The 22,674-nt window shown below is 41.1% G+C and overlaps 2 protein-coding genes across 2 annotated transcripts; one reads left to right on the plus strand and one right to left on the minus strand.

Moving 5' to 3' along the window:
• The first annotated feature begins 1,603 nt into the window (after positions 1 to 1,603).
• LOC106568729 (calcium channel flower homolog) lies at positions 1,604 to 10,368 on the plus strand. Its single transcript, XM_014139325.2, has 5 exons — positions 1,604 to 2,224; positions 7,440 to 7,512; positions 7,647 to 7,772; positions 7,925 to 8,032; positions 8,423 to 10,368. The coding sequence occupies exons 1-5, from the start codon at positions 2,119 to 2,121 to the stop codon at positions 8,508 to 8,510; spliced, it is 501 nt and encodes a 166-aa protein (XP_013994800.1). The 5' UTR covers positions 1,604 to 2,118; the 3' UTR covers positions 8,511 to 10,368.
• A 1,715-nt stretch (positions 10,369 to 12,083) lies between these two features.
• Positions 12,084 to 18,150, minus strand: LOC106568724 (RNA exonuclease 4). Its single transcript, XM_014139312.2, has 9 exons — positions 17,878 to 18,150; positions 17,289 to 17,559; positions 16,752 to 17,158; positions 16,208 to 16,360; positions 13,417 to 13,610; positions 13,156 to 13,244; positions 12,984 to 13,058; positions 12,807 to 12,881; positions 12,084 to 12,710 (listed from the first exon to the last, which is right to left on the minus strand). Exons 1-9 carry the CDS (start codon positions 17,943 to 17,945, stop codon positions 12,567 to 12,569), a joined length of 1,476 nt encoding a protein of 491 aa, XP_013994787.1. The 5' UTR covers positions 17,946 to 18,150; the 3' UTR covers positions 12,084 to 12,566.
• Positions 18,151 to 22,674: the final 4,524 nt, after the last annotated feature.

The following is a 22,674-nucleotide window of genomic DNA, read 5'->3' on the forward strand; positions in this document are numbered from 1 at the left end:
GACAAACAAAATCCCACAAATTCTGACAAACTCCAAGCATTGATTATGCAAGGATGTGCTGCCATCAGTGTCAAGCCCTGACCATAGAGAGCCTTTTATTCTCTATGTTGGTTAGGTCATGGTGTGACTAGGGTGGGTTATCTAGGTTGTTTTATGTCTATGTTGGCCTGGTATGGTTCCGTATCAGTCAGCTGTTTTTCGTTGTCTCTGATTGGGGATCATATTTAGGCAGCCATTTCCCCACAGGTTTTTGTGGGATCTTATTTTGAGTTAGTGCATTCTGCACCTCTTATGTTACGGTTCGTTGTTTATTTCCTTTTTGTTTTGTAAGTTTCACAAAAATAAAGATCTGGAACTCAGAGCACGCTGTGCCTTGGTCCGTCTCTCCACACAATCGTAACAATCAGTCAGGATGTGGCCCAGAAGTTAATTGACAGCATGCCAGGGCGGATTGCAGAGTCTTGAAAAAGAAGGGTCAACACTGCAAATATTGACTCTCTGCATCAACTTCATGTAATTGTCACTAAAAGCCTTTGACACTTATGAAATGCTTGTAATTATACTTCAGTATTCCATAGTAACATCTGACAAAAATATCTAAAGACACTGAAGCAGCAAATGTTGTGAAAATGTATATTTGTGTCATTCTCAAATATTTTGGCCACGACTGTAGTTTTATAAAAAATACGTGTTAAAGTATTTACTAAAATAAACTGAAGTAAAAAAAATAAAGAAGAAAATAGAAAACTAACAAATAATTAAAGAGCGACAATAAAATAACAGTAACGAGGCTACAGTTTTTACTATTTTTTACGTTGTAGAATAATAGTGAAGACATCAAAACTATGAAATAACACATATGGAATCATGTAGTAACAAAAAAAGTGTTAAACAAATCAAAATATATTTTATCCAAGACTGTTGCAAAACCATTCACCATGAAGCTGGTTGAGAGAATGTCAAGAGTATACAAAGCTGTCATCAAGGCAAAGGGTGGCTACTTTGAAGAATCTCAAATATAAAATATATTTTGATTTGTTTAACACTTTTTTGGTTACTACATGATTCCATATGTGTTATTTCATAGTTTTGATGTCTTCAATATTATTCTACAAAGTAGAAAATAGTACAAAATAAAGGAAAACCGTTGAATGAGTATGTGTGTTTGACTGGTACTGTACATGTAGGTAAAGTGACTATACATAGATAATAAACAGAGAGTAGCAGCAGTATACAAATGGGGGGGGGGTCAATGCAAAGAGTCCGGGTAGCCATTTGATTAGCTGTTCAGGAGTGTTATGGCTTGGGGGTAGAAGCTGTTAAACCTTTTTGGACCTAGACTTGGCGCTCCGATACCGATTGCCGTGCGGTAGCAGAGAGAACTGTCTATGACTAGGATGGCTGGAGTCTTTGGCAAAAGTAGGAGCTTCATATGTCTCAGGCAAATCATAATTAAATACATAAATGCTCATTATTAATTAGGGATAAAAACAACATATTACAGGATTTGTTTGTGTCGCTGTGCAGCATCCACCGAACTGTTTGGATTGGAACACACCCACATGTAAACAAACAGTGACGTACCCTATTTTAGTCCCACCCACAATGCAACGCGGACGAACATGCGGGATCCTCCGAGAAGACGGGACAAAATATCAGATTAGGGACAAATTAAGACAAAGCAGGTCGTTACAACGATAATTTGTGAATGGTGTAATTGAATAGTGGTAGCTGTAGCTGCCTAATTTGAAAAAATAGTTTAGTAAGTTCCAACTTTGTTGGTGGAGGTTAGCGGTGTGACAGAAGCCAACATCAGACTTTGCTTTGGCGACAGGGACAGCAGAGTTAGCTAGCTTCATAGCTAATGTTCAGCTGTCAGCTATCTTGACAACAAAACAATGTTCCGTTGATAACCATAGTTTGTTATTTAGCAAGCCAGAGTATAGACCAGATCAAAGCTATCATTAAAACAAAAATCTCTGTGATTTCTTCAACTATCAACAAGACCATTGACGTTGGCTAACTAACGCTAGTTTTCGTTGTCCAAGTGAGCCACAGCCGGTATTGGCTATTGTTAAATTGACTGAGGCGAGTCGCTGAATCATTTACTGGGCCAAAATGAACATCGACGAGGCGGCAGCTCCGAAACCTGTCACCGACGATGATGGTATGACATGGTGGTACCGATGGCTCTGTAAAATCGTTGGGGTCCTGGGCGGAGTATGTAAGTAAAAACTAACTAAGCGTTTTCATAACTACTGTGATTGACAGTCCAATTTGAATGTCTAATACACACAGGTAGGTGATTTCCTACAAAGTCCCACAATAAGAGCCGTGACACTAATATTTGTGTAAACTCTTTGGAATGGTAATCTGTGGCTTTCACTGAGTACTGGGCTGATACCCCGTTTCATCGGTTCACACTCCATAGTTAAGGCTGTACAATTATTTTGTCTAACACATCCACAGTGGAATCACCCAACTCAGCAAAACCCACAGATCACAACTATGTAGAGTTTACTTATTAATTATTGTATTTATTTTTAAGTTATCTATCAATATTCCAACCTGTTTAGCATTATCTAGTCCAAATATGGCATTATTCCACTATTTTTTGGGATCCGTTTCAATGGAGGACTTTTGTCTGGGATTTGGATACCTGTGTGAAGGTAGCTTCAATATTGGAATTTGCTGGTCGCCTTCAAAATAAGAGTCCCCCATTGTAACTGAGCCAAACAGATCCAAATAGTGTAATAATGCCATATGTGGACTAGATAATGCTAAACAAGGTTGGAACGTTGTTACATAACTATTTATTTTCTTAAATCATCAATTAATTAAACTACATAGTTGTGATCTGTGGGTGTTGCTGAGTAGGGTGATACCCCATTTCATGGGTGCATACTCCATAGGTAAGGCTATATGTACAGTGCATATGTATGCCCCCAATGCAATTATGCGGTCTAGTGCATCCACAGTGGGATTATTTTACTGTTTATTGTCTAATTATTGTTTATATTATGTAACTACTGTAAATTCCGGACTATAAACTGAAACTTTTTTCCCAGCTTTGAACGTCGCGGCTTAAACAATGACGCGGCTAATATATGGATTTTTCCCGCTTTCAATTTTTTTTAATTTAAAAAAAAAAAACATTCTGTGACGTGCTCAGTTTTTTGGCGGCATGAATCTTTCATTAGACCAATGAAATTGCCGAACGGGTTAAGGTCAAACAACTTTTTGGTTTACTGTTTAGATTAAATCGAGCGCTCTCAAACTTCCCATCATTCTGATTACGGTAGTCATTTTGTCACCCTCATCATGGCAAAGACACGGAGAAATGCATATGATGCAGCTTTCAAGTTGAAGGCGATTGATCTGGCTGTTGGAAAAGGAAATAGAGCTGCTGCACGGGAGCTTGGTCTTAATGAGTCGATGATAAGACGTTGGAAACAGCAGCGTGAGGAATTGACTCAGTGCAAAAAGCCTATTTATTTTTGTTACAAGCCGTGTTTCGTTAAAGCCTATTTATTTTTGTTACAAGCCGTGTTTCATTAAAGCCTGTGTAAAGTTAATTTGTTTCAATGTACCGGTAGGCACCTGTGGCTTATAGACTTGTGCGGCTTATTTATGTTCAAAATAATAAAAAATGTTTAATTCAGTGGGTGCGGCTTATATTCAGGTGCGCTTAATAGTCTGGAAATTACGGTACATTCCAACCTTATTTAGCATTATCTAGACGGAATTATTCTACTATTTATGTCTGTTAGGATCAATTTCAATGGGGAAGTTTTTGTTTTGAAGGTGAACTGCAAATTCCACTATTGTGGCTAATCCTTTTTGTCTCTACCTTATCACAGGTCAGTGGTTTCACCTGCTGACTTTAGGCTGATGGTATACACAGCCTGAATGTTGAATACAATTGCATTTCAACTCACTCTACCGGTTGTCTGTGGTGTTGGTCCTTCAGATGGTTGAAACTTGAGACAAAATATCAACATTTATTGGTCTGTATTTATCTATTTAGATCCAATATTTTCCAGACAATTCTGCTAATTTAATATATGGCAGACAGACAAGTTCTCTACCTTCTTCCACTTGCCTCCTCCATTTTTGCGGCAATGTTGCAATCATTAAAAAATAAAATAAATGTACCCAACCTTTTAGTGCGACGGCACGGAAGTTTACATTTCTATCACCTGACACAGGCACAAAACCATGTAAATGCTAGCTGACTTCAATTAACATGCGATGCATGCATACTTTCTCATGACTGAAGGCACGTGCACATGACGGAAGTGCATGCAGTGACAGTGTGAGGCTATACTCTCTTTAGGAAGCTCTGCTGATCTGCTGTCTTTAAAATATTACAGTGTTTAGTCAAGGCCTTCAGTGTTCTTACTGAGCGCCTCTATCTGCCCAGACAAAGCACTGCCACATCACTCTACCCCAGCATCTCGTTGTACAACAATAACCCATTAGTCACATGTTCACATTATTCCTTACAGGAACCAAGAGGCTGGAAGTTGGCACTGTCTGTCTGCTCTCCTGGTTGTCACATATCTCCTTGGGTCATAGGCTTTCTGCTTGCCTGGCTGGCACAATAAGTCATAAGCTATGTCCAGTGATAGCTTCTATTTTATAATGTTAACTAGAGTAGAGTATTCCGTGCGAGACAGACAGAGGTGCTGTTTCTGCCTGCGTTGCAGTTCCCCAGCAGTAGGCCATTCGCATCCCTGCCCTCCCTTCCCACCTATCCCTTCCCTGCCTTGCTGTAGCTATGATACCGGAGTAGTGGTCGCTGTATCACATTCACATGCTGGACCGCTGCATTTTAAATTGGCTCTGTATACTTCAGCATGCTGTTGAATCCGAGCTCAGGATAGGATATGTCCTACAGTGCCTTCAGAAAGTATTGACACCCCTTGACTTTTTACACATTTTGTTACAGCCTGAATTTAAAATTGATTAAATTGAGATTTTGTGTCACTGGCCTATACACAATAACCCATAATGTCAAAGTGGAATTAGTTTTACAAATTAATAAAAAATGAAAAGCTGAAATGTCTTGAGTCAATAAGAATGAACCCTTTGCTATGGTTAAGCCTGGATAAGTTCAGGAGTAAAATGTTGCTTAACAAGTCACATAATAAGTTGCATGGACTCACTCTGTGTGCAATAATAGTTTCTCTCATCTCTGTACCCCACACATACAATTATCTGTAAGGACCCTCCGTCGAGCAGTACAATTCAAGCGCAGATTCAACCACTTAGACCAGGGAGGTTTTCCAATACCTCGCAACGAAGGGCACCTATTGGTAGATGGGTCAAAATAAAGAAATCAGACATTGAATATCCCTTTGAGCATGGAGAGGGTATTAATTATACTTTGGATGGTGTATAAACACACCCAGTCACTAAAAAGATACAGGCGTCCTTCCTAACTCAGTTGTCAGAGAGGAAATAAACCGCACAGGAATTTCACCGAGGCCAAAAGTGACTTTTAAGCAGTTACGTTTAATGTCTGTGATAGAATAAAACTGAAGATGGATCAACAACAGTGTAGTTACTTCACAATACTAACCTAATTGACAGAGTGAAAAAAGCCTGTACAGAATAAAGATATTCTAAAACGCGCATCTTGTTTGCAACAAGGCACTGAATTAATACAACAACTAAAAAAATGGCAACTTTTTGTCCTGAATACAAAAAAGTGTTATGTTTGATGCAAATCTAATACACCACATTAGTGAGTACCACTCTCCATATTTTCAAGCATACTGCATAGTGGTGGGTGTTGTTATGGGTATGTGGCTAATCATTAAGGACTCTGGAGTTTTTCAAGATAAAAAAGAAATGGAGTGGAGCTAAACACAGGCAAGATCCTAGAGGAAAACCTGGTTGTCTGCTTTCCACCAGACACTGGGAGATTTAATTCATCTTTCAGCAGGACAATAACCTAAAACACAAGGCAAAATATACACTGGAGTTGCTTACCAAGAAGACAGTGAATGTTCCTGAGTTGGCAAGTTACAGTTTTGATTGAAATCTACTGCAGAAATATATGGCAAGACCTGAAAATGGTTGTCTAGCAATGATCAACAACCAATTTGACAGAGCTCGAAGAATCCTGAAAACAATAATGTGCAATTATTTGCACAATCCAGGTGTGGAAAGCTCTTAGAGACTTTCAGAAAGACTCACAGCTGTAATTGCTGCCAAAGGTGCTTCTACAAAGTATTAATTCAGGGGTGTGAATAATTATGTAAATTAAATATGTCTGTATTTAATTTTCAATAAATGTGCAAAAATGTCTAAAAACATGTTTTCACTTTGTCATTGTGGGGTATTGTGTGTAGATGTGTAAGGAAAGTAATCTTATGTAATCCATTTTGAATTCAGGCTATAACACAACAAAATATGGACTAAGTCAAGTGATATGAATACTTTCTGAAGGCACTGTAAATGATTCCTCTGACTTTAGCTACTGCAGAGTAGACTGCATATGTGTGTCTCTGAGACTAGCAGTGCTTGTGTGTGGGCGTCTCTGTGGGTGTATGGCATGAGTGTGCTAGCTAGCCAAATGGTCTCATCGGGTACTGTGGGAGTTTGTTGCCAGTGGCAGCCATTTAATTTAATCACACTTGTATGGGATCTCCAATGTCATTACTAGCATGAGGTTAGCGTGATGTTTCTCTCTAGATAGAAATCCTGAGCTGTGTTTTCAAGCTTTAATGGTTTCAAACCAATACAACTCTAGCCCCACTAGTTAATCATTTAGCCAAAATCAAAGTTGGGTACAAAAGACAAGATGAGCTGTCTCAACTTTAAGACACTAGTGGGCTGTGTGAATTAATTTATTCATTCAAGTCTGTATATATGTGTGTGTGTGTACTACAGAGTACAATGGATGGCATGTGTGTAATTATCCCATCTTTTCATTGTCTGGGTCCCTTCCCATGCTCACAGTGTGGCCACTGGACTGGTAGCAGCACCCAGCAGAGCCGACCAGGCAATGTATATCAGGGGCCTAGCAGGATCTTAGCATGGGGCCTGTAAACTCAGATGAATACTCATCTGCCTCCTATTTGGCTCGTATTCTATGGCTCTTTGCCAGAGGAGAAGAGCTGATCCTCTGGTGCTCCTGCTATCAAAACCACTCATGTTTGTTTAAACGGAAATTCAGGCCCTTGTAGTTTCCAGTTAGGCTATATTTGATTTAAGTGTGGATGAATAACGTCCCCAGTCAGGGTAATAGCACTGTTTGTCATATTTCTAAATTGGAACAAAGCCTCCTTTATTCTGGTAAGTTGGTATTCATGGTAACCCTATATGCCTGAAGCGTCCACATGCATATTTATACCTGTCTGTACTTGATCTGGTTGCATTATCATAACTGTAACATTGCATGTAATATAATATTTTCTCTCCCACTGAAGCATGTGCCATCTCAGGAGTGTGGATGTGTGTCACTGTCAACCCTTTAAACATCGCTGCTGGAGTATGGATGGTGTAAGTTTGTCTTGCACAATATGATCCTTAGCCAAGGCTTTAGTTTTGCATACATGCCTACATATATTAGAGAGAGAGAGAGTGTGTGTGTATAAAGATCCATCACTGTGCTAATGTCCTCCTTCTTTTTCAAGGTTGAATGCCTTTGTGCTGTTCCTGTGTGAAGTCCCATTCTGCTGCCAGTTCATTGAGTTTGCAAACGCAGTGGCAGCTAGAGCTGACAAATTCAAGCCATGGCAGAAAGCCTTCTTCTACTGCGGGTAAGAACTGGACTGAGACCTGCTGTCTTCACATGACTCAGCTGTCTATTGTCTAGGCCTGCATTTTAAATGACCTTTTAACCAGTTGAAAAACACACTTCAAGTTTTCTGTAATCAACCACTCAATCAATCCCTGTTTCTTGTATTTCCAGGATGGCACTGTTTCCCATGTTCCTGAGCTTCTCCATCACCACGTTGTTTGGGAATGCCATTGCCTTCGCTACAGGAGTCCTCTATGGTCTCGCCTCCCTGGGCAAAAAGTGAGGCTTTTCTATTCATACTTTTGTGATAAGATTTCGATTTGAATATATGTGTGTAGGCCTACATAGTGTACTTGAGATTGAATTTGTTTCTTTCTCGCCCCTCTTTCTCACACTTTCTCCCCTTTCAGTTCAAATGAACATGCATTTTTAATCAACATTTAGATGTTTATGTGTTATTAATCAGTAATAATATGCATTACATTTAAAATAATATAACATCTTGTAACAGGAGATAACAGCTTCATTCCATACTCTCATAACTTTGAGTGGCAAAAAGTAACCCTGTAAATTCTCTCATTCAACATTATATCTAACATCTCCCCTTTCCTCTGTGGTGTCATGCTTTCGTCCATTTTTCTCTCTCTTCCACCACTCTGTTTCTTTCAGGGGCGATGCGGTGAGTTATGCCAGGCTGAATCACCAGAAACTGGGGGATGAGGAGAAGCTGACCGGGATGACTGACGGGTCAATATAGTGACATGGCTCATCCCTCCGGTCTCACAGAGGAGGAACACTATCCTTAACCAAGGGACAAAGATGTCAACCCCTCTTCCCCTCCCCCACCATCGCATCTCTTCTCTTTAACCCCACCTCTCCCTCTCTGTTACTGGGTTTATTTATGGATCTAAACTGCTGCATCTTTAATGTCTTATTTGATGAAATGTGTCCGTATAGATAACTATAGATTTTATGTAATTTGGTCCTTTTATAGTGTGAATTTAGTTTTCCATGACATTTTAGTTAATGTAAAGGTTTAGCTGTTGTTTTAATACGTTTTGGGGGTTATTCATTCATTTTTTTGTAATGTTTTGTTGTCCTGGTTACTGGGGTATCCATTTTTGGCAAGTAGGAAAAGGAATGTACCATTTTAGCCAATCCGCCTTTCAGGAAACCTGGGCGATTAGTGAATGTGGAATTGTAGTTTTTGGAATTTCCCAAGTCATCTTACTCTGTTTGTGCCACTGGCAATTGGACATTTGGCCATTGGGACAGTAATCCCAAATGTATATCCATCCAGTGTACCCAAAGATGGGAGTCCTCTTTTATATGGGTTACTTGAGATATGAACAAGTTTCCAACTGAACAGTTTGAACAAACATTGACAACATTGCATGTTTACAGAGGACATAGAACTATGATGTCACAGTGAATCCTAACAACAGTTTTCAGTGCACAGATGAGATGAACTATCTGATCAGCTTTTGGGGCATTCTACAAATTTGCTTGTAATCAAACAGTCACAGGTTGCTACAGGTTGTGTATATCATGAGAAGAAAAACAGATTAAGGGCTCAATTCAATACATCTCTCGGAAGTTCAGCGCTGTAGTGCAATTGAAATTCAAAGGTAATGTTCCCGCTTTCGTGGAGACTACATTCACGGTAAACGATACACGTCGGTCAATCGGAAATTACTTTAACATTTAAATCACGCTATTGCGCTGAACTTCTGTGATACGAATTGAATTGGGCCCTAAAGAAAGGCTACGGTGCTTTAGAACCTATCTATTGTTGGTGTTCTCTTCTGGAACCTGAATTGATCTAGAACCCGGTTGATCTATGCCGCTTCAGAATGTTTGTTTTCGACTACAAATCCTAGTGTGATCTAGCCTTCTGACCCATGGAAGCAGCATGTTAAAGGTTTAAGGACTGTGATGGGATAATGTCTTGATTCAGGGACTAATAGTGTGTAACACAGCACACAAAGCAAATATTTGCCTTTTTCCTTAGTCAGATAGGAGATACAATCTTCTGTCCAACAACTGATCACAGGTTCAAATGTGTTGTTCAGCAACATGCTACTGTTGTTTTTTTTGGTTGAATCTTTTGGTGAACAATAATGCATTGAGTTAGCTTGTTTGGCCACACCTCTTACAGTAGTGTATCTCGCACATTATCTCTGGATTGGAAATCATTTCAATCAGTAAAATGGTCACCCATGATCGGTTCTCAGTTAGGCATATTTTATTTTCTATATACATCATACAGGGTAACTAGCAAGAACACTATTGCAGGTCACTTTAACCAATGCATAGGTACTATCCACATACACGTACAAATGAACCAGCTTTTGTTAAAATGAATCAAACACTACAGGCATACAAGCGATATTCTATCACTTAGGAATTATATGAAACACTATTTAAGCTCATAGTTCAAAATAATATGCAACATAGGTGTGTTAGCAGCTGTCTAATGTAGCTTCACAGTTAACTATTTTTCCCTGACAGAAAGCAACTGGGGGGAAAACTAGGAATTTCATGAATGTTTCATGCATTGACCCAGAGGTCTATATTGCCCATGGATCATTCTCATAAAATTGTCCAACAAAACATTCTGAAGTCTTGATTCACTGATATTAGGATCTGTATGAGCTAACCACAGCAGGTAGCCTAGTGGTTAGAGTGTTGGGCCAGTAACCGAAAGGTTGCTAGATCAAATCCCTGACCTGACAAGGTAAAAATGTGTCTTTCTGCCCCTGAACAAAGGCAGTTAACCTACTGTTCCTAGACCGTCGTGGAAAATAAGTTGTTCTTTACTGACTTGCCTAGTTAAATAAAGGTTCAAAATAAATATTTCAATTGTTTTTATCAGATATTATGCATTTTACCAACATTTTCATTACTGTAACAGACAAAAAAAAGTTATAAACAAATCTATATATATTTTTTTACATTGCTCCCCTAATGAAAAGGCCTGAGTTAAACATAACACTGAAAATAAATATTTCAAATTAAATAAAATGTGACTTTTTCCCAATTTGAGCACTTCAGCCATTTCGGTAATGAGAAGGCCAAATGGGGTAAAGGGAGGGTTTTAGAATAAGAAACTCATTCTGAGGGCATGTAAGCGAATAAATTAACTTTTTACAGGAACTAGAGAAAGTGTTATGATACATGTCCAGACACTGCAATAAATATAGTTTAATGTAAACTTCAAGTGTTATATTCAAATAAGTTAAGCTTTCCCCCCCCCCCCAAAAAAATATAAAACGACCTGAGAATTTGGGGTGAAAAATTCAGGCAAATGTAAAATGGGTTTAAAATAAGACACCTTCCCAAAAAGTAGACATCTTGGTCCTCAGAATGATAGTCGATTTTGGCAGGTTATTCATGGTTTTGTAACTCAATTTGCTACATTTTAAAACTAGTTTCATGAGATTCACCCCCATAGACAAGAGGGACACTAATCCTTACCTTATGATCTCTGGGCACATACAAGTCCTTAATGGTTACACTATAGCTTTATGGAACAATGATCTAAAATATATATTTTTTTAACTAGGCAAGTCAGTTAAGAACAAATTCTTATTTACAATGACGGCTGGATGAGATACAGCCTGGATTTGAACCAGATGCAGTGTCTTAGACCGCTGCACCACTCTGGAACCTCAAACACTAACAGCTTGCCCCATGCAGTAGAAATGATAGTTTTGCAGCCCTGACCTCTAGTTTGCTGTATGGGGTTACTGTGTATTCTTCTGTTTAGTTATGTTGAATCTAAGTGAATTTGGTTTGTCTTTGTTGCTTTTTTATGATGTCATGTACTGTAAGGTCAAAATGAGCACACTAACTTCGTTGCTAGTTATATGGGGGTGCGTTTGTAAATTCACTCTGGAGTGCCAGAGAGCACTTTGGGCGTTCGTAAATTCAGAGCTTTTCACTCTGGCCGTGGAGTAGGGTTGATCCGAGCGTTCTGACCTCAACGGCAGTCAAGCACCCAAGCTATCCGGCTAAAATTAGCTAGCTTGATAGCTACTTCCATACAAAAATTAGAGAACACCTCACTCTGACCATTGTACTCACCCTAGCAGAGCTGGTTAGGCTTTTTTCATGTTATCCAGAGCGTTGGTGACTAACTTCACTGCTGGCAACACTAATTCGCTTTTTTGCCGACATTTACTGACACCGGTCATATTCAACACGTGTCGAGTGTTTGTAAATGTCAGTTATTCCGAATTTATGAACGGGCCCATGGTATTCTCTCTCCATATGAAAACATTTTTCCTCCCAGTTATTACACGCAAACAAATAAATTACATACTTGTGATTTAAATATCTAACTTTTAATTCATGAAACAAAAATTCAAATTCAAAAGGCAACACATAATCCAAACACTTGGAATTGAAACTGCAGATATTCAACATCAAGACATGGATGTTAGAAGATCAGAAAAAGACCACATTTTAAAACATTCGAACCAGAAGAAAACTGATGATGTAGCAGACAATGAATGAAAGATCAATGCATAGTTAAAGCGGCACTAGGCTGTTTTTGATGACCAACTTTCTGAATGATTAGGGTTGAGTGGGATTTGAATAAAGTCCATATTAATTTGATCAAACCACTTTGTGTAATCCTTATGGGTCACCAAAAGAGATTCCTCAATTCACTTTTCACTAAGATCTCAAAGTGCGAGTCCACTTCCAAAAGACACACTTGTTAATTCAATCAAGCCTCCTGTCCTGTGCCATCTAGTCAAGGGCGAGTCCTCAGTCCCATTACAGACTGATGCAGTTCAGTCAATCAGGTTCATTTGTGTTTGGGTGATTTGGGCTTCCTTGGTTCCTTGGTCTTCTTGGTTAACTCTGGGTTGTTATGACTAGCCTTGATCTCTGCCTCCCAATGTTTCTTCGCCACCGTGTACAACCTCATGGTCGCCTGGGCGTCTTGGACCTGCAACACATTCTCAGGTATTGGCTATGGTTCACAGTTGTACCACTGTATATGTGAGCTACAAAATAAAAAAAGATTGATAAAACGGTGACTTACGGATGAATGTTCTCCCTGTTGTACTTTGACACCGAGTATTTCTCTACACAGGAGTTTCAGAGAGGGCCGACCACTCTGAAAATAAAATAACATTAACATCTTCCTCTTATAGTGTTATTACAACCCCTTCAGTCACCCACATTAATAGAAAATATCTGCCCACAAACCCGTCTTTACCTTCACAATTGTCTTGAAAGGTTTATACTTCTGGGTGTCTCTGATTCTCTTTTTTGGGTGATCCAAGAACAAAATCTGAAAGATTTTAGCATGGAAAGTATATGTAAATGTTGACAATGGTCAGGTTTTAGTTTGTATATCATTCTATGTAAGTTACATCATAGTGGTGTACCTTGAGGTCATTGTGAATGGCGTGTCCCACAAGCGTTCTCCCCTGGAGGATCTCAGCCACCTCTTTCTGTACGGTCTTCACATCCTCACCTGCAGAATATAACAGACAACACAAATGTCGCATTTGAAAACAACCCGCAGACAACTTCATCCTAAAATAAGACAACTCTTTTGGGCTTTAATGAGTTTGTTTCCATTTCCAATGCTACCATAAGAATATAGTGGTAAAATAATCACTAAGAGGTCAGCTCATCCTGCTCACCGTTTTTGATGTCATCTGGCCGGATGCCACTGACAGCTGTCCTGTAGTCCGTCACCTTCTCTGTGGGTTTGACGTATTTGTCGTAGATGCACTTTCCGAACTGGTTGACAAGGGAGACCCGGGCTACGATGCTGTCCTCGCCATCTGGCCCCACACCCACCATTTCACAGTCCATAGCCACCGCCTTGGTCAGGCTGACAGGTGCCATGATAAACAGGAAAAGAAAAAGCCTTGGTCACACCTGGTACTTGACTTGGAGCTTGACCCCCCCTCCATCCCCTAGGTTTTTTAGCCCATAGATGTTGTAGTAATGTTCGAGTCACTCAAATATCACATGAAAACAGTGTAGAATTGAAAGAAAGAGCTTTAAAAACGGCACATTTTTCTCTGCAACTCATGACAACATGTGTAGAATTGCAGGAAATAAGCTTTAAACCTGCAAAACTCTCCTCCAACAAGAGGGGTGTTAACAGTTTGTATTATTAACAGTGCTTGTGCCCATAGAAATAAGGGGATGCAGGATGTTCCAATGCTGGAAGGGGGGCCTGAGTGAAAAAGCTTGGGAACCCCTGCACTAGATAGCAGTAGGATGTCACATGACATCTCTTGGCCACTTGAAACCAGTTGTGTCTGGTTTGGGTAGTGAGTCACCGCCCAAATGGCTGAACGGATTTTCAAATCTGACATCTTAAAATGAATGTAGCATACAGGGCTTTCAAGTTATAGAGTTTATTTTTATTTTTTAAATAAGGACACCGATAAGTTTGAAGTTTCTTCACCTCTATTCCCAGCTAGCTAAACAACGCATACTAGGTAATGTGGGAGAAGGAAATGCATTTCTTTACAATGACCATCAGGTGTACCCTTTCATTGCATACTAAAAGGTGACTTGACCTACATTGCATAATCTATGAATATGTCCACAGGGCATCATTTATGGGGGGTGGGGGTTCTTATGACATTGCCAGCAGTAAGATTCTAGTAAGATTTCCAAAAAGACAAGGCCTCACTGGGCCCTGTTCAGTGCCCAAAACAACCACTTAAGAGTTTAACAGGTTAACTCAGTGGTTCTCAACTGGTTTTGCCTCGGGACCCAAATTGAACCAGTTTGTTTCAGTCACAACCCAATACTCGCATCATGAAAAATAATTGCCAAAATACAATCTTGAGAAATACTTTTAATGCTGTAGTGATACTCAATCAAGGAGCTGTATACGCTCCAACCAGACAAAGTGGAGCGGTGTCTCCTGACCCCTCCTGTCTCAGCATCCAGTATTTATGCTGTAGTAGTTTGTGTGTCGGGGGGCTAGGGTCAGTCTGTTATATCTGGAGTATTTCTCCTGTCTTATCCGTTGTCCTGTGTGAATTTAAGTATGCTCTCTCTAATTCTTTCTCGGAGGACCTGAGCCCTAGGACCATGCCTCAGGACTACCTGGCATGATGACTCCTTGCTGTCCCCAGTCCACCTGGCCGTGCTGCTTCTCCAGGTTCAAGGGTTCCTGCGGCTATGGAACCCTGACCTGTTCACCGGACGTGCTACCTGTCCCAGACCTGCTGTTTTCAACTCTCTATAGACAGCAGGAGAGGTAGAGATACTCTGAATGATCGGCTATGAAAAGCCAACTGACATTTACTCCTGAGGTGCTGACCTGTTGCACCCTCTACAACCACTGTGATTATTATTATTTGACCCTGCTGGTCATCTATGATCATTTGAACATCTTGGCCATGTTCTGTTATAATCTCCACCCAGCACAGCCAGAAGAGGACTGGCCATCCCTCAGAGCCTGGTTCCTCGCTAGGTTTCTTCCTAGGTTCTGGCCTTTCTAGGGAGTTTTTCCTAGCCACCGTGCTTCTACACCTGCATTGCTTGCTGTTTGGGGTTTTAGGCTGGGTTTCTGTACAGCACTTTGAGATATCAGCTGATGTAAGAAGGGCTTTATAAATACATTTGATTTGGTGTGAGAGTGCGGAACAGACAGAAAATGCAAGCCTTCATCACCATGGGGGGGGGGAAACGTGCGCCCACTGCCCAACAAGGTAGATGAGCTGTACGCAAACATTCAATGCCTACAGACTTTTACGATGTGAGCTTTCCTTCTTTCATCATAACTTGGCTTAGGGAGGATACACTTGTTGAATCAGTGACTTTGGATGGGTTCTCTGTCATGCGCTTGGATAGAGACTGCCACAGTACGGGTAATTACTCAGACTGTGGACCAGGTGAGGAAACAGTTAAAATGGACAAATGCCAGGAAGGCTGTAGGACCGGATAGAATCAGACCCGGGTGCTCAATGACTGTACTGCGCAGGATCATGCACTTTATCTTCATACAGTCACTGTCTACCTCTACTGTACCTACACCATGGAAATCCCCCTGCATTGTGCCTGTTCCCAAAAACACCAAGGGCAGGGCCTAAACAACTTCAAGCCTGTTGCACTCACTTCCCAGCTGATGAAGGTATTTGAGAGAGTGGTCCTGGCACAACTAAAACAGCAGGTGCTCTGGGTTTCTTGACCCCCCCCCCACAGTTTGCCTACAACGCCAAGATAGATGTGGAATATGCACTGCTGTTCATGTAGCACAAAGCTGCTAATAGCTCTATATTGAAAATACTACGATACTCTGAAGAATAATTCTCCAGAGATGAAAATTAAGTAAAAATGTAAGTTCATTCGAATTTTTACACACTTTCTACCTGGTTTAAGTTCAGACTGGAGTATTTTTTCATTTAAAAAAAAAACCTCAACACTCAAAAACCACCAGTTGAGAATCGCTGCCTAACTCACCCCTCAAATGCCCTGTCCTTGACCAGTGCTTTCTCTGTGGTCTGGGCATCTGTCTTCTGAGTGCCTTGGATCTTCCTCATGATATCGGCTGCCTCTGTTCCCACTGTGGCCTCAATGTCGTCAGGGTCCACATCATCAAACCACATGTCTGATCTAGTGGAGGACAGATATGCATTACCCATCACATACATTAACCAACACTGAGGTGCCTGTGGAAATAATATCTGATAATCTGACCGTAGGTTTGGATGCAAGTTTGACAATTGACTACAGAAGTCACTAAACAGACAAACCACACATGCTTTTTACAACAGTGAGAGGTTCTTGAAGTCAACATCTCAATAGTCACACTTACTTGCCGGTATTCATTTTGGGTGCCCGTACTGTTTATATTTAGGTGCAGAAACTCTGCAATACCTTTGAGCTGATATTCTATAAAACATGTGCAGAAACTCAAGCAGTAGAACATTGGAGGTGCTGGTACTTAGTTCTGGTAAGCTCCTGCCCAAGTCAAGGCAATATTGGTCACACTGGACAGACTTACTCAGTGGGTTTCTTTTCCTCCACTTCTACTTTCTTCTTCAACTGTGCATTGCTGTCTGTCTGGACACTGCTCTGTTTCCTCTTCTTGGCTTTGGGCTGTTCTGTCCCTGATGGTCCTGGATCTATCCCATTCACCTGAGATTTACTAGGAACAGCACTGTCCTTCCATGCTTTCCCACTGTTCACCTGCTTGGGCTTAGTTGCCTTAGTTGCATCATTCACTGTCTTTGATAAGTTCTTAGCAGGCTTCTTATGCGCCACCGCCACCTCCGTCGAAATGTCTTTAGTGGGTTTCTTATGAGTCTCGTCCTTCTTTGAAATGTCTTTAGTGGGTTTCTTAGGGAATTCCTTCTTTGAGTTCTGCTGAAATGGTTGCTTTTTCACCGGAGGGGGGTTGGATTTGAACACCTGCAAATAGAGAGCTCTAATAACACCACATTTTTGACAGGGATGACAGTGGTACTAATGCATTCAAGTCTCATCTAAAATCTGTATCACAAAATGCTATTTCTGACTTAAGTCATAACCAAGTCCTTACCTCTAATAACGTTTTCCAGTTGGTTGAAAACTGTTGGGCATCTTTCGGGGGAAGCAACGCCTTGGTTTTACCTTGATCTTTTGAAACGGGCTCCTTCTTCTTAGTGTGTTGAAAAAACGTTTTCTTTAGAGGTTTCTTTTTCGTTTGGCTCTGACTGGATTTTGGCATTTTAAAAGCAGCAGAGTTTGTTTTCTCTGGTTTGACTTTACACATGTCTCGATGGCTGTGAGCTTTGCTTTTGAAAATCTTGCTGTCAACTGGGTTCTGATTTCTTGGGTGGGAAACAGTGTGAGAGTAATGACAGCCAGGACGTCCACTTTATACTCTTAATATCTCATAAAATAAAAGTTAACCTTGCTAAATGACTAGCCTTTCACAGCCCAATATATTTCAAACGTTCTGTAGCTCAGTAAGTTAGCTACTTGCTATAAATTCGCTAGCTTTGCAAACATGTGATCAGAAGCTCAAACATGAACGAATTCGCTAACGTTAGCTGCATTTGCTAAGTAACAATAACATAACAACTAATTGGTACTCATGGTTTAAACTGGAATAATTCAACTCTATAAAGAGCTAAATGAATACTTACAACGCCGCAACAATAGTTATGCTGTACACAATTAGAGATCCAATGTTACACATTTTTCTACACGCCATGCTGAAATGTGTACTTCGGAAATCTGTCACAAGTGTGAATGTCCGACAGGAAACAATTCCACGGTTGCGCTTGGCTCCTAGATAAAGGAGTTCATTCCGTTCATCCTGAATTATGTTGCTTAATATAAACTGCTCTACCAATAAAAACTGTAATCAATGATGTTGGCTAAAAATCTATACATAATATCCATTAAGGTGAAAAGCACACAAAAGACAACCATAGGAAACAACCAGTGACAAGAGGGGATTGCGTTGAAAGGTTTTGCACTAAAATACTTTAACACAAGGTGGCAGTGTTGTTTAATTAAATAATCACTTTCGTCCTGGTTTCAGAACAATACGCCCAAATCACAAAATACAAGACATTTTACATATTAGTCATTTAGCAGAAGCTCTTATCCAGAGCCACTTACAGTAGTGAATGCATACATTTCATACATTTTCTTTCTCCGTACTGGTCCCCATGGGAATCGAACCCACAACCCTGGCGTTGCAAACACCATGCTCTACCAACTGAGCCACAATAAATGTAGGCCTACATTCGAAGTTGCAAACATTATTTTTATACATCAGAAACTTGATCACCTTGATAATGGCCATTATATTGTAATATATGGCACATTTATACGATTGATTTGTTATTACTGATTTGTTACTCCACCTCAAGAATTCCATTTGTCAAATCGCTCGGGGCACGCATACTCTCGTTCAGGAAAATTAGAAATAAGTGCACTCAGGCTATCCGGAAGGCAAAAGTTAGTTTCTTTAAGGAGGCGTTCTCTTGCTGGAAAATGGTTAAAGACCTAGAGAATAAACCCTCCTCCACACAGCTGCCCATGTCCCTTAATGTTGATGATGTAGTTGTTACTGACATGGAGCACATGGCTGAGCTCTTTAATCACCACTTCATTAAGTCAGGATTCCTATTTGACTCAGCCATGCCTCCTTGCCCATCGAACATTTCCTCATTTCCCACCCCTTCTAATGCGACGATCCCCGATGCTCCTCCCCCTTTTTCCCCCTGCCCCGCTACAAAGTTTCTCCTTTCAGGCGGTCACTGAGTCCGAGGTGCTAAAGGAGCTCCTTAAACTTGACCCCAAAAAAATATCTGGGTCAAATGGTTTAGACCCTTACTTCTTTAAGGTTGCTGCCCCTATCAACGCTTGACCTCATCTTTACTAGATGCTGTTCTTCTACCAATCTCACTGCAACTCCCCTCCAAGTCTCCGACCACTACCTTGTATCCTTTTCCCTCTCGCTCTCCTCCAACACTACTCACTCTGCCCCTACTCAGATGGTATTGCGCCGTCGCAACCTTCGTTCTCTCTCTCCTGCTACTCTCTCCTCTTCCATCCTATCATCTCTTCCCTCTGCTCAACCTTCTCCAACCAATCTCCTGATTCTGCCTCCTCAACCCTCCTCTCCTCCCTTTCTGCATCCTTTGACTCTCTATGTCCCCTATCCTCCCGGTCCTCTCGGTCCTCCCCTCCTGCTCCGTGGCTTGACAACTCATTGCGAGCTCACAGAATAGGGCTCCGGGCAGCCGAGCGGAAATGGAGGAAAACTAGCCTCCCTGCGGACCTGGCATCTTTTCACTCCCTCCTCTCCACATTTTTTCCTCTGTTTCTGCTGCTAAAGCCACTTTCTACCACTCTAAATTCCAAGCATCTGCCTCTAACCCTAGGAAGCTCTTTTCCACCTTCTCCTCCCTCCTGAATCCTCCTCCCCCTCCCCCCCTCCTCCCTCTCTGCAGATGACTTTGTCAACCATTTTGAAAAGAAGGTTGACGACATCTGATCCTCGTTTGTTAAGTCAAACGACACCTGACAGGTCGCTCCTACCAAGTGGCATGGCGAGAATCCGTCTCCGCACCACGCGCTCTCACCACTGGTGTCCCCCAGGGCTCAGTTCTAGGCCCTCTCCTATTCTCGCTATACACCAAGTCACTTGGCTCTGTCATATCCTCACATGGTCTCTCCTATCATTGCTACGCAGACGACACACAATTAATCTTCTCCTTTCCCCCTTCTGATAACCAGGTGGTGAATCGCATCTCTGCATGTCTGGCAGACATATCAGTGTGGATGACGGATCACCACCTCAAGCTGAACCTCGGCAAGACGGAGCTGCTCTTCCTCCCGGGGAAAGGGTGGGGGGGGGTAGAAGGATTACCTAATGTGTCACTGTGTGTCACTGCAACCTTAAAGGTCCTAAATGATGTCACCATTGCCCTTGATTCTATGCAATGTTGTGCTGCTATTTTTATTGACTTGGGTAAAGCTTTTGTTACGATAGACCATTCCATTCTTGTTGGCCGGCAAAGGAGTATTGGTGTCTCAGAGGGGTCTTTGGCCTAGTTTGCTAACTACCTCTCTCAAAGAGTGCAGTGTATAAAGTCAGAACATTTGCTGTCCCAGCCACTGCCTGTCACCAAGGGAGTACCCCCAAGGCTCGATCCTTGGTCCACGCTCTTCTCAATTTACATCAAACAGCATAGCTCAAGCAGTAGGCATCTCTGTCATCCATTTATATGCAATGATACAGTCTTATGCTCAGCTGGCCCCTCCCAGGATTTTGTGTTAAACGCTCTACAACAAAGCTTTCTTAGTGTCCAATAAGCATTCTCTGTCCGTAACCTTGTTCTGAACACCTCCAAAACAAAGGTCATGTGGTTTGGTAAGAAGAATTCCCCTCTCCCCACCGGTGTGATTATTACCTCTGAGGGTTTAGAGCTTGAAGTAATCACCTCATACAAATACTTGGGATTATAGCTAGATGGTACATTGTCATTCTCTCAGCACATATTGTTACTTCCGGTTTGGAGCGAGCAGTCGCACCACGCTCCGCTCCACAGGTAATATTACACTTCGCTACATTACAACGGCTTGATTTGTTTGATCTGAGCAATTCTTCTTAGCTAGCTACATAGCCGTCTTTGTATCAAAGATAATTGTGTAGTTTAGAGTAACTGAGTAATTATCGAGGCTAGCTATCTTCGTCCTCCTAACGTAGTCAACACTGCTAGCTGCTAGCTAGCTAGTCATCACTGTTAGCTAGCCAACTTCTACCGACTAGCAGCACCGCAGAAACTATTACATTACAACGCAACGACTTGATTAGTGTGGTGTTAGTGTTAGTTAGCCAGCTACATAGTTGTCTTTGCTGTCTCTGTATCTAAGATAATTGTGTAGTTTGAGTTTGAGTATTATCGAGGTGTGCTAGCCAGCCGCGACGCGGCGCCAGACTTACTCAACACACCTAGTCATCATTAACCCACTGCCAGCTAGCCAACCGTTACCGACTAGCAGCGCTGTAGTTACTAATACTTTACAACGGAACGATTTGACTAGTGCAGTGTTACCTAGCTAGCTACCTAGTTGTCTTTGTCATAGCTTGATAATTGTTAATTGATAATTGTTAGCTAGCCAGCCATCGAGGTTAGCTAGCCAGCTATTTCCGTCCCCCGCGACGCCATTTTTCCTAACCTAGCCAACTATTACCGACGAGCAGCATTGTTGAAACTAAATACACTACAAGGAACGTCTTGATTAGTGTTATGTTAGCTAGCTAGCTACAAAGTTGCTTTGTATCATGACAAGGTGTAGTACTGAAACTACCGAGGTTACCTAGCCAGCTACACGTTCAAAGTCAACAACGCAGCCACTGCTAGCTAGCCTACTCCACCAGCCAGCAGTACTGTATCATTTTAGTCAATAACATTTTTGCAACGTAAGCTTAACCTGTTAGGGCTAGGGGGCAGCATTTGCACGTCTGGATAAAAAAAATGTACCCGAATTAATCTGGTTACTAATCCTACCCAGTAACTAGAATATGCATATACTTATTATATATGGATAGAAAACACTCTAAAGTTTCTAAAACTGTTTGAATGGTGTCTGTGAGTATAACAGAACTCATTTGGCAGGCAAAACCCTGAGACATTTTCTGACAGGAAGTGGATACCTGATGTGTTGTATTGACTTTAAACCTATCCCATTGAAAAACACAGGGGCTGAGGAATATTTTGGCACTTCCTATTGCTTCCACTAGATGTCACCAGCCTTTACAAAGTGTTTTGAGTCTTCTGGAGGGAGATCTGACCGAACAAGAGCCATGGAACGATGATGTCCCATTAGACACCTGGCGCGCGAGTTCATGTTGGGTACCCTCGTTCCAATACGTTATAAAAGAGTATGCATTCGTCCACCTTGAATATTATTCATGTTCTGGTTAAAAAAGGCCCTAATGATTTATGCTATACAACGTTTGACATGTTTGAACGAACGGAAATATATTTTTTCCCCTCGTTCATGACGAGAAGTCCGGCTGGCTTAGATCATGTGCTAACAAGACGGAGATTTTTGGACATAAATGATGAGCTTTTTTGAACAAAACTACATTCGTTATGGACCTGTGATACCTGGAAGTGACATCTGATGAAGAGAATCAAAGGTAATGGATTATTTACATAGTATTTTCGATTTTAGATCTCCCCAACATGACGTCTAGTCTGTATCGCAACGCGTATTTTTCTGGGCGCAGTGCTCAGATTATTGCAAAGTGTGATTTCCCAGTAAGGTTATTTTTAAATCTGGAAAGTTGATTGCGTTCAAGAGATGTAAATCTATAATTCTTTAAATGACAATATAATATTTTACCAATGTTTTCTAATTTTAATTATTTAATTTGTGACGCTGACTTGACTGCCGGTTATTGGAGGGAAACGATT

The sequence above is a fragment of the Salmo salar genome, chromosome ssa01 (assembly GCF_905237065.1).
Source record: "Salmo salar chromosome ssa01, Ssal_v3.1, whole genome shotgun sequence".
Classification (NCBI taxonomy): domain Eukaryota; kingdom Metazoa; phylum Chordata; class Actinopteri; order Salmoniformes; family Salmonidae; genus Salmo; species Salmo salar.

Bases quoted from the DNA above. Each gene is read 5' to 3' on its own strand.
- LOC106568724 (XM_014139312.2), bottom strand. From the start codon at position 17,945: ATGGCGTGTAGAAAAATGTGTAACATTGGATCTCTAATTGTGTACAGC. The intron at 13,611-16,207 runs GTGAGTTAGGCA...GGCACCTGTCAG, and splicing joins AAGGACAGGGCATTTGAGGG to CCTGACCAAGGCGGTGGCTA. The intron at 13,059-13,155 runs GTACACCACTAT...AAAATCTTTCAG, and splicing joins CCATTCACAATGACCTCAAG to ATTTTGTTCTTGGATCACCC.
- LOC106568729 (XM_014139325.2), top strand. From the start codon at position 2,119: ATGAACATCGACGAGGCGGCAGCTCCGAAACCTGTCACCGACGATGAT. The intron at 7,513-7,646 runs GTAAGTTTGTCT...TTCTTTTTCAAG, and splicing joins GCTGCTGGAGTATGGATGGT to GTTGAATGCCTTTGTGCTGT. The intron at 7,773-7,924 runs GTAAGAACTGGA...TTGTATTTCCAG, and splicing joins AAAGCCTTCTTCTACTGCGG to GATGGCACTGTTTCCCATGT.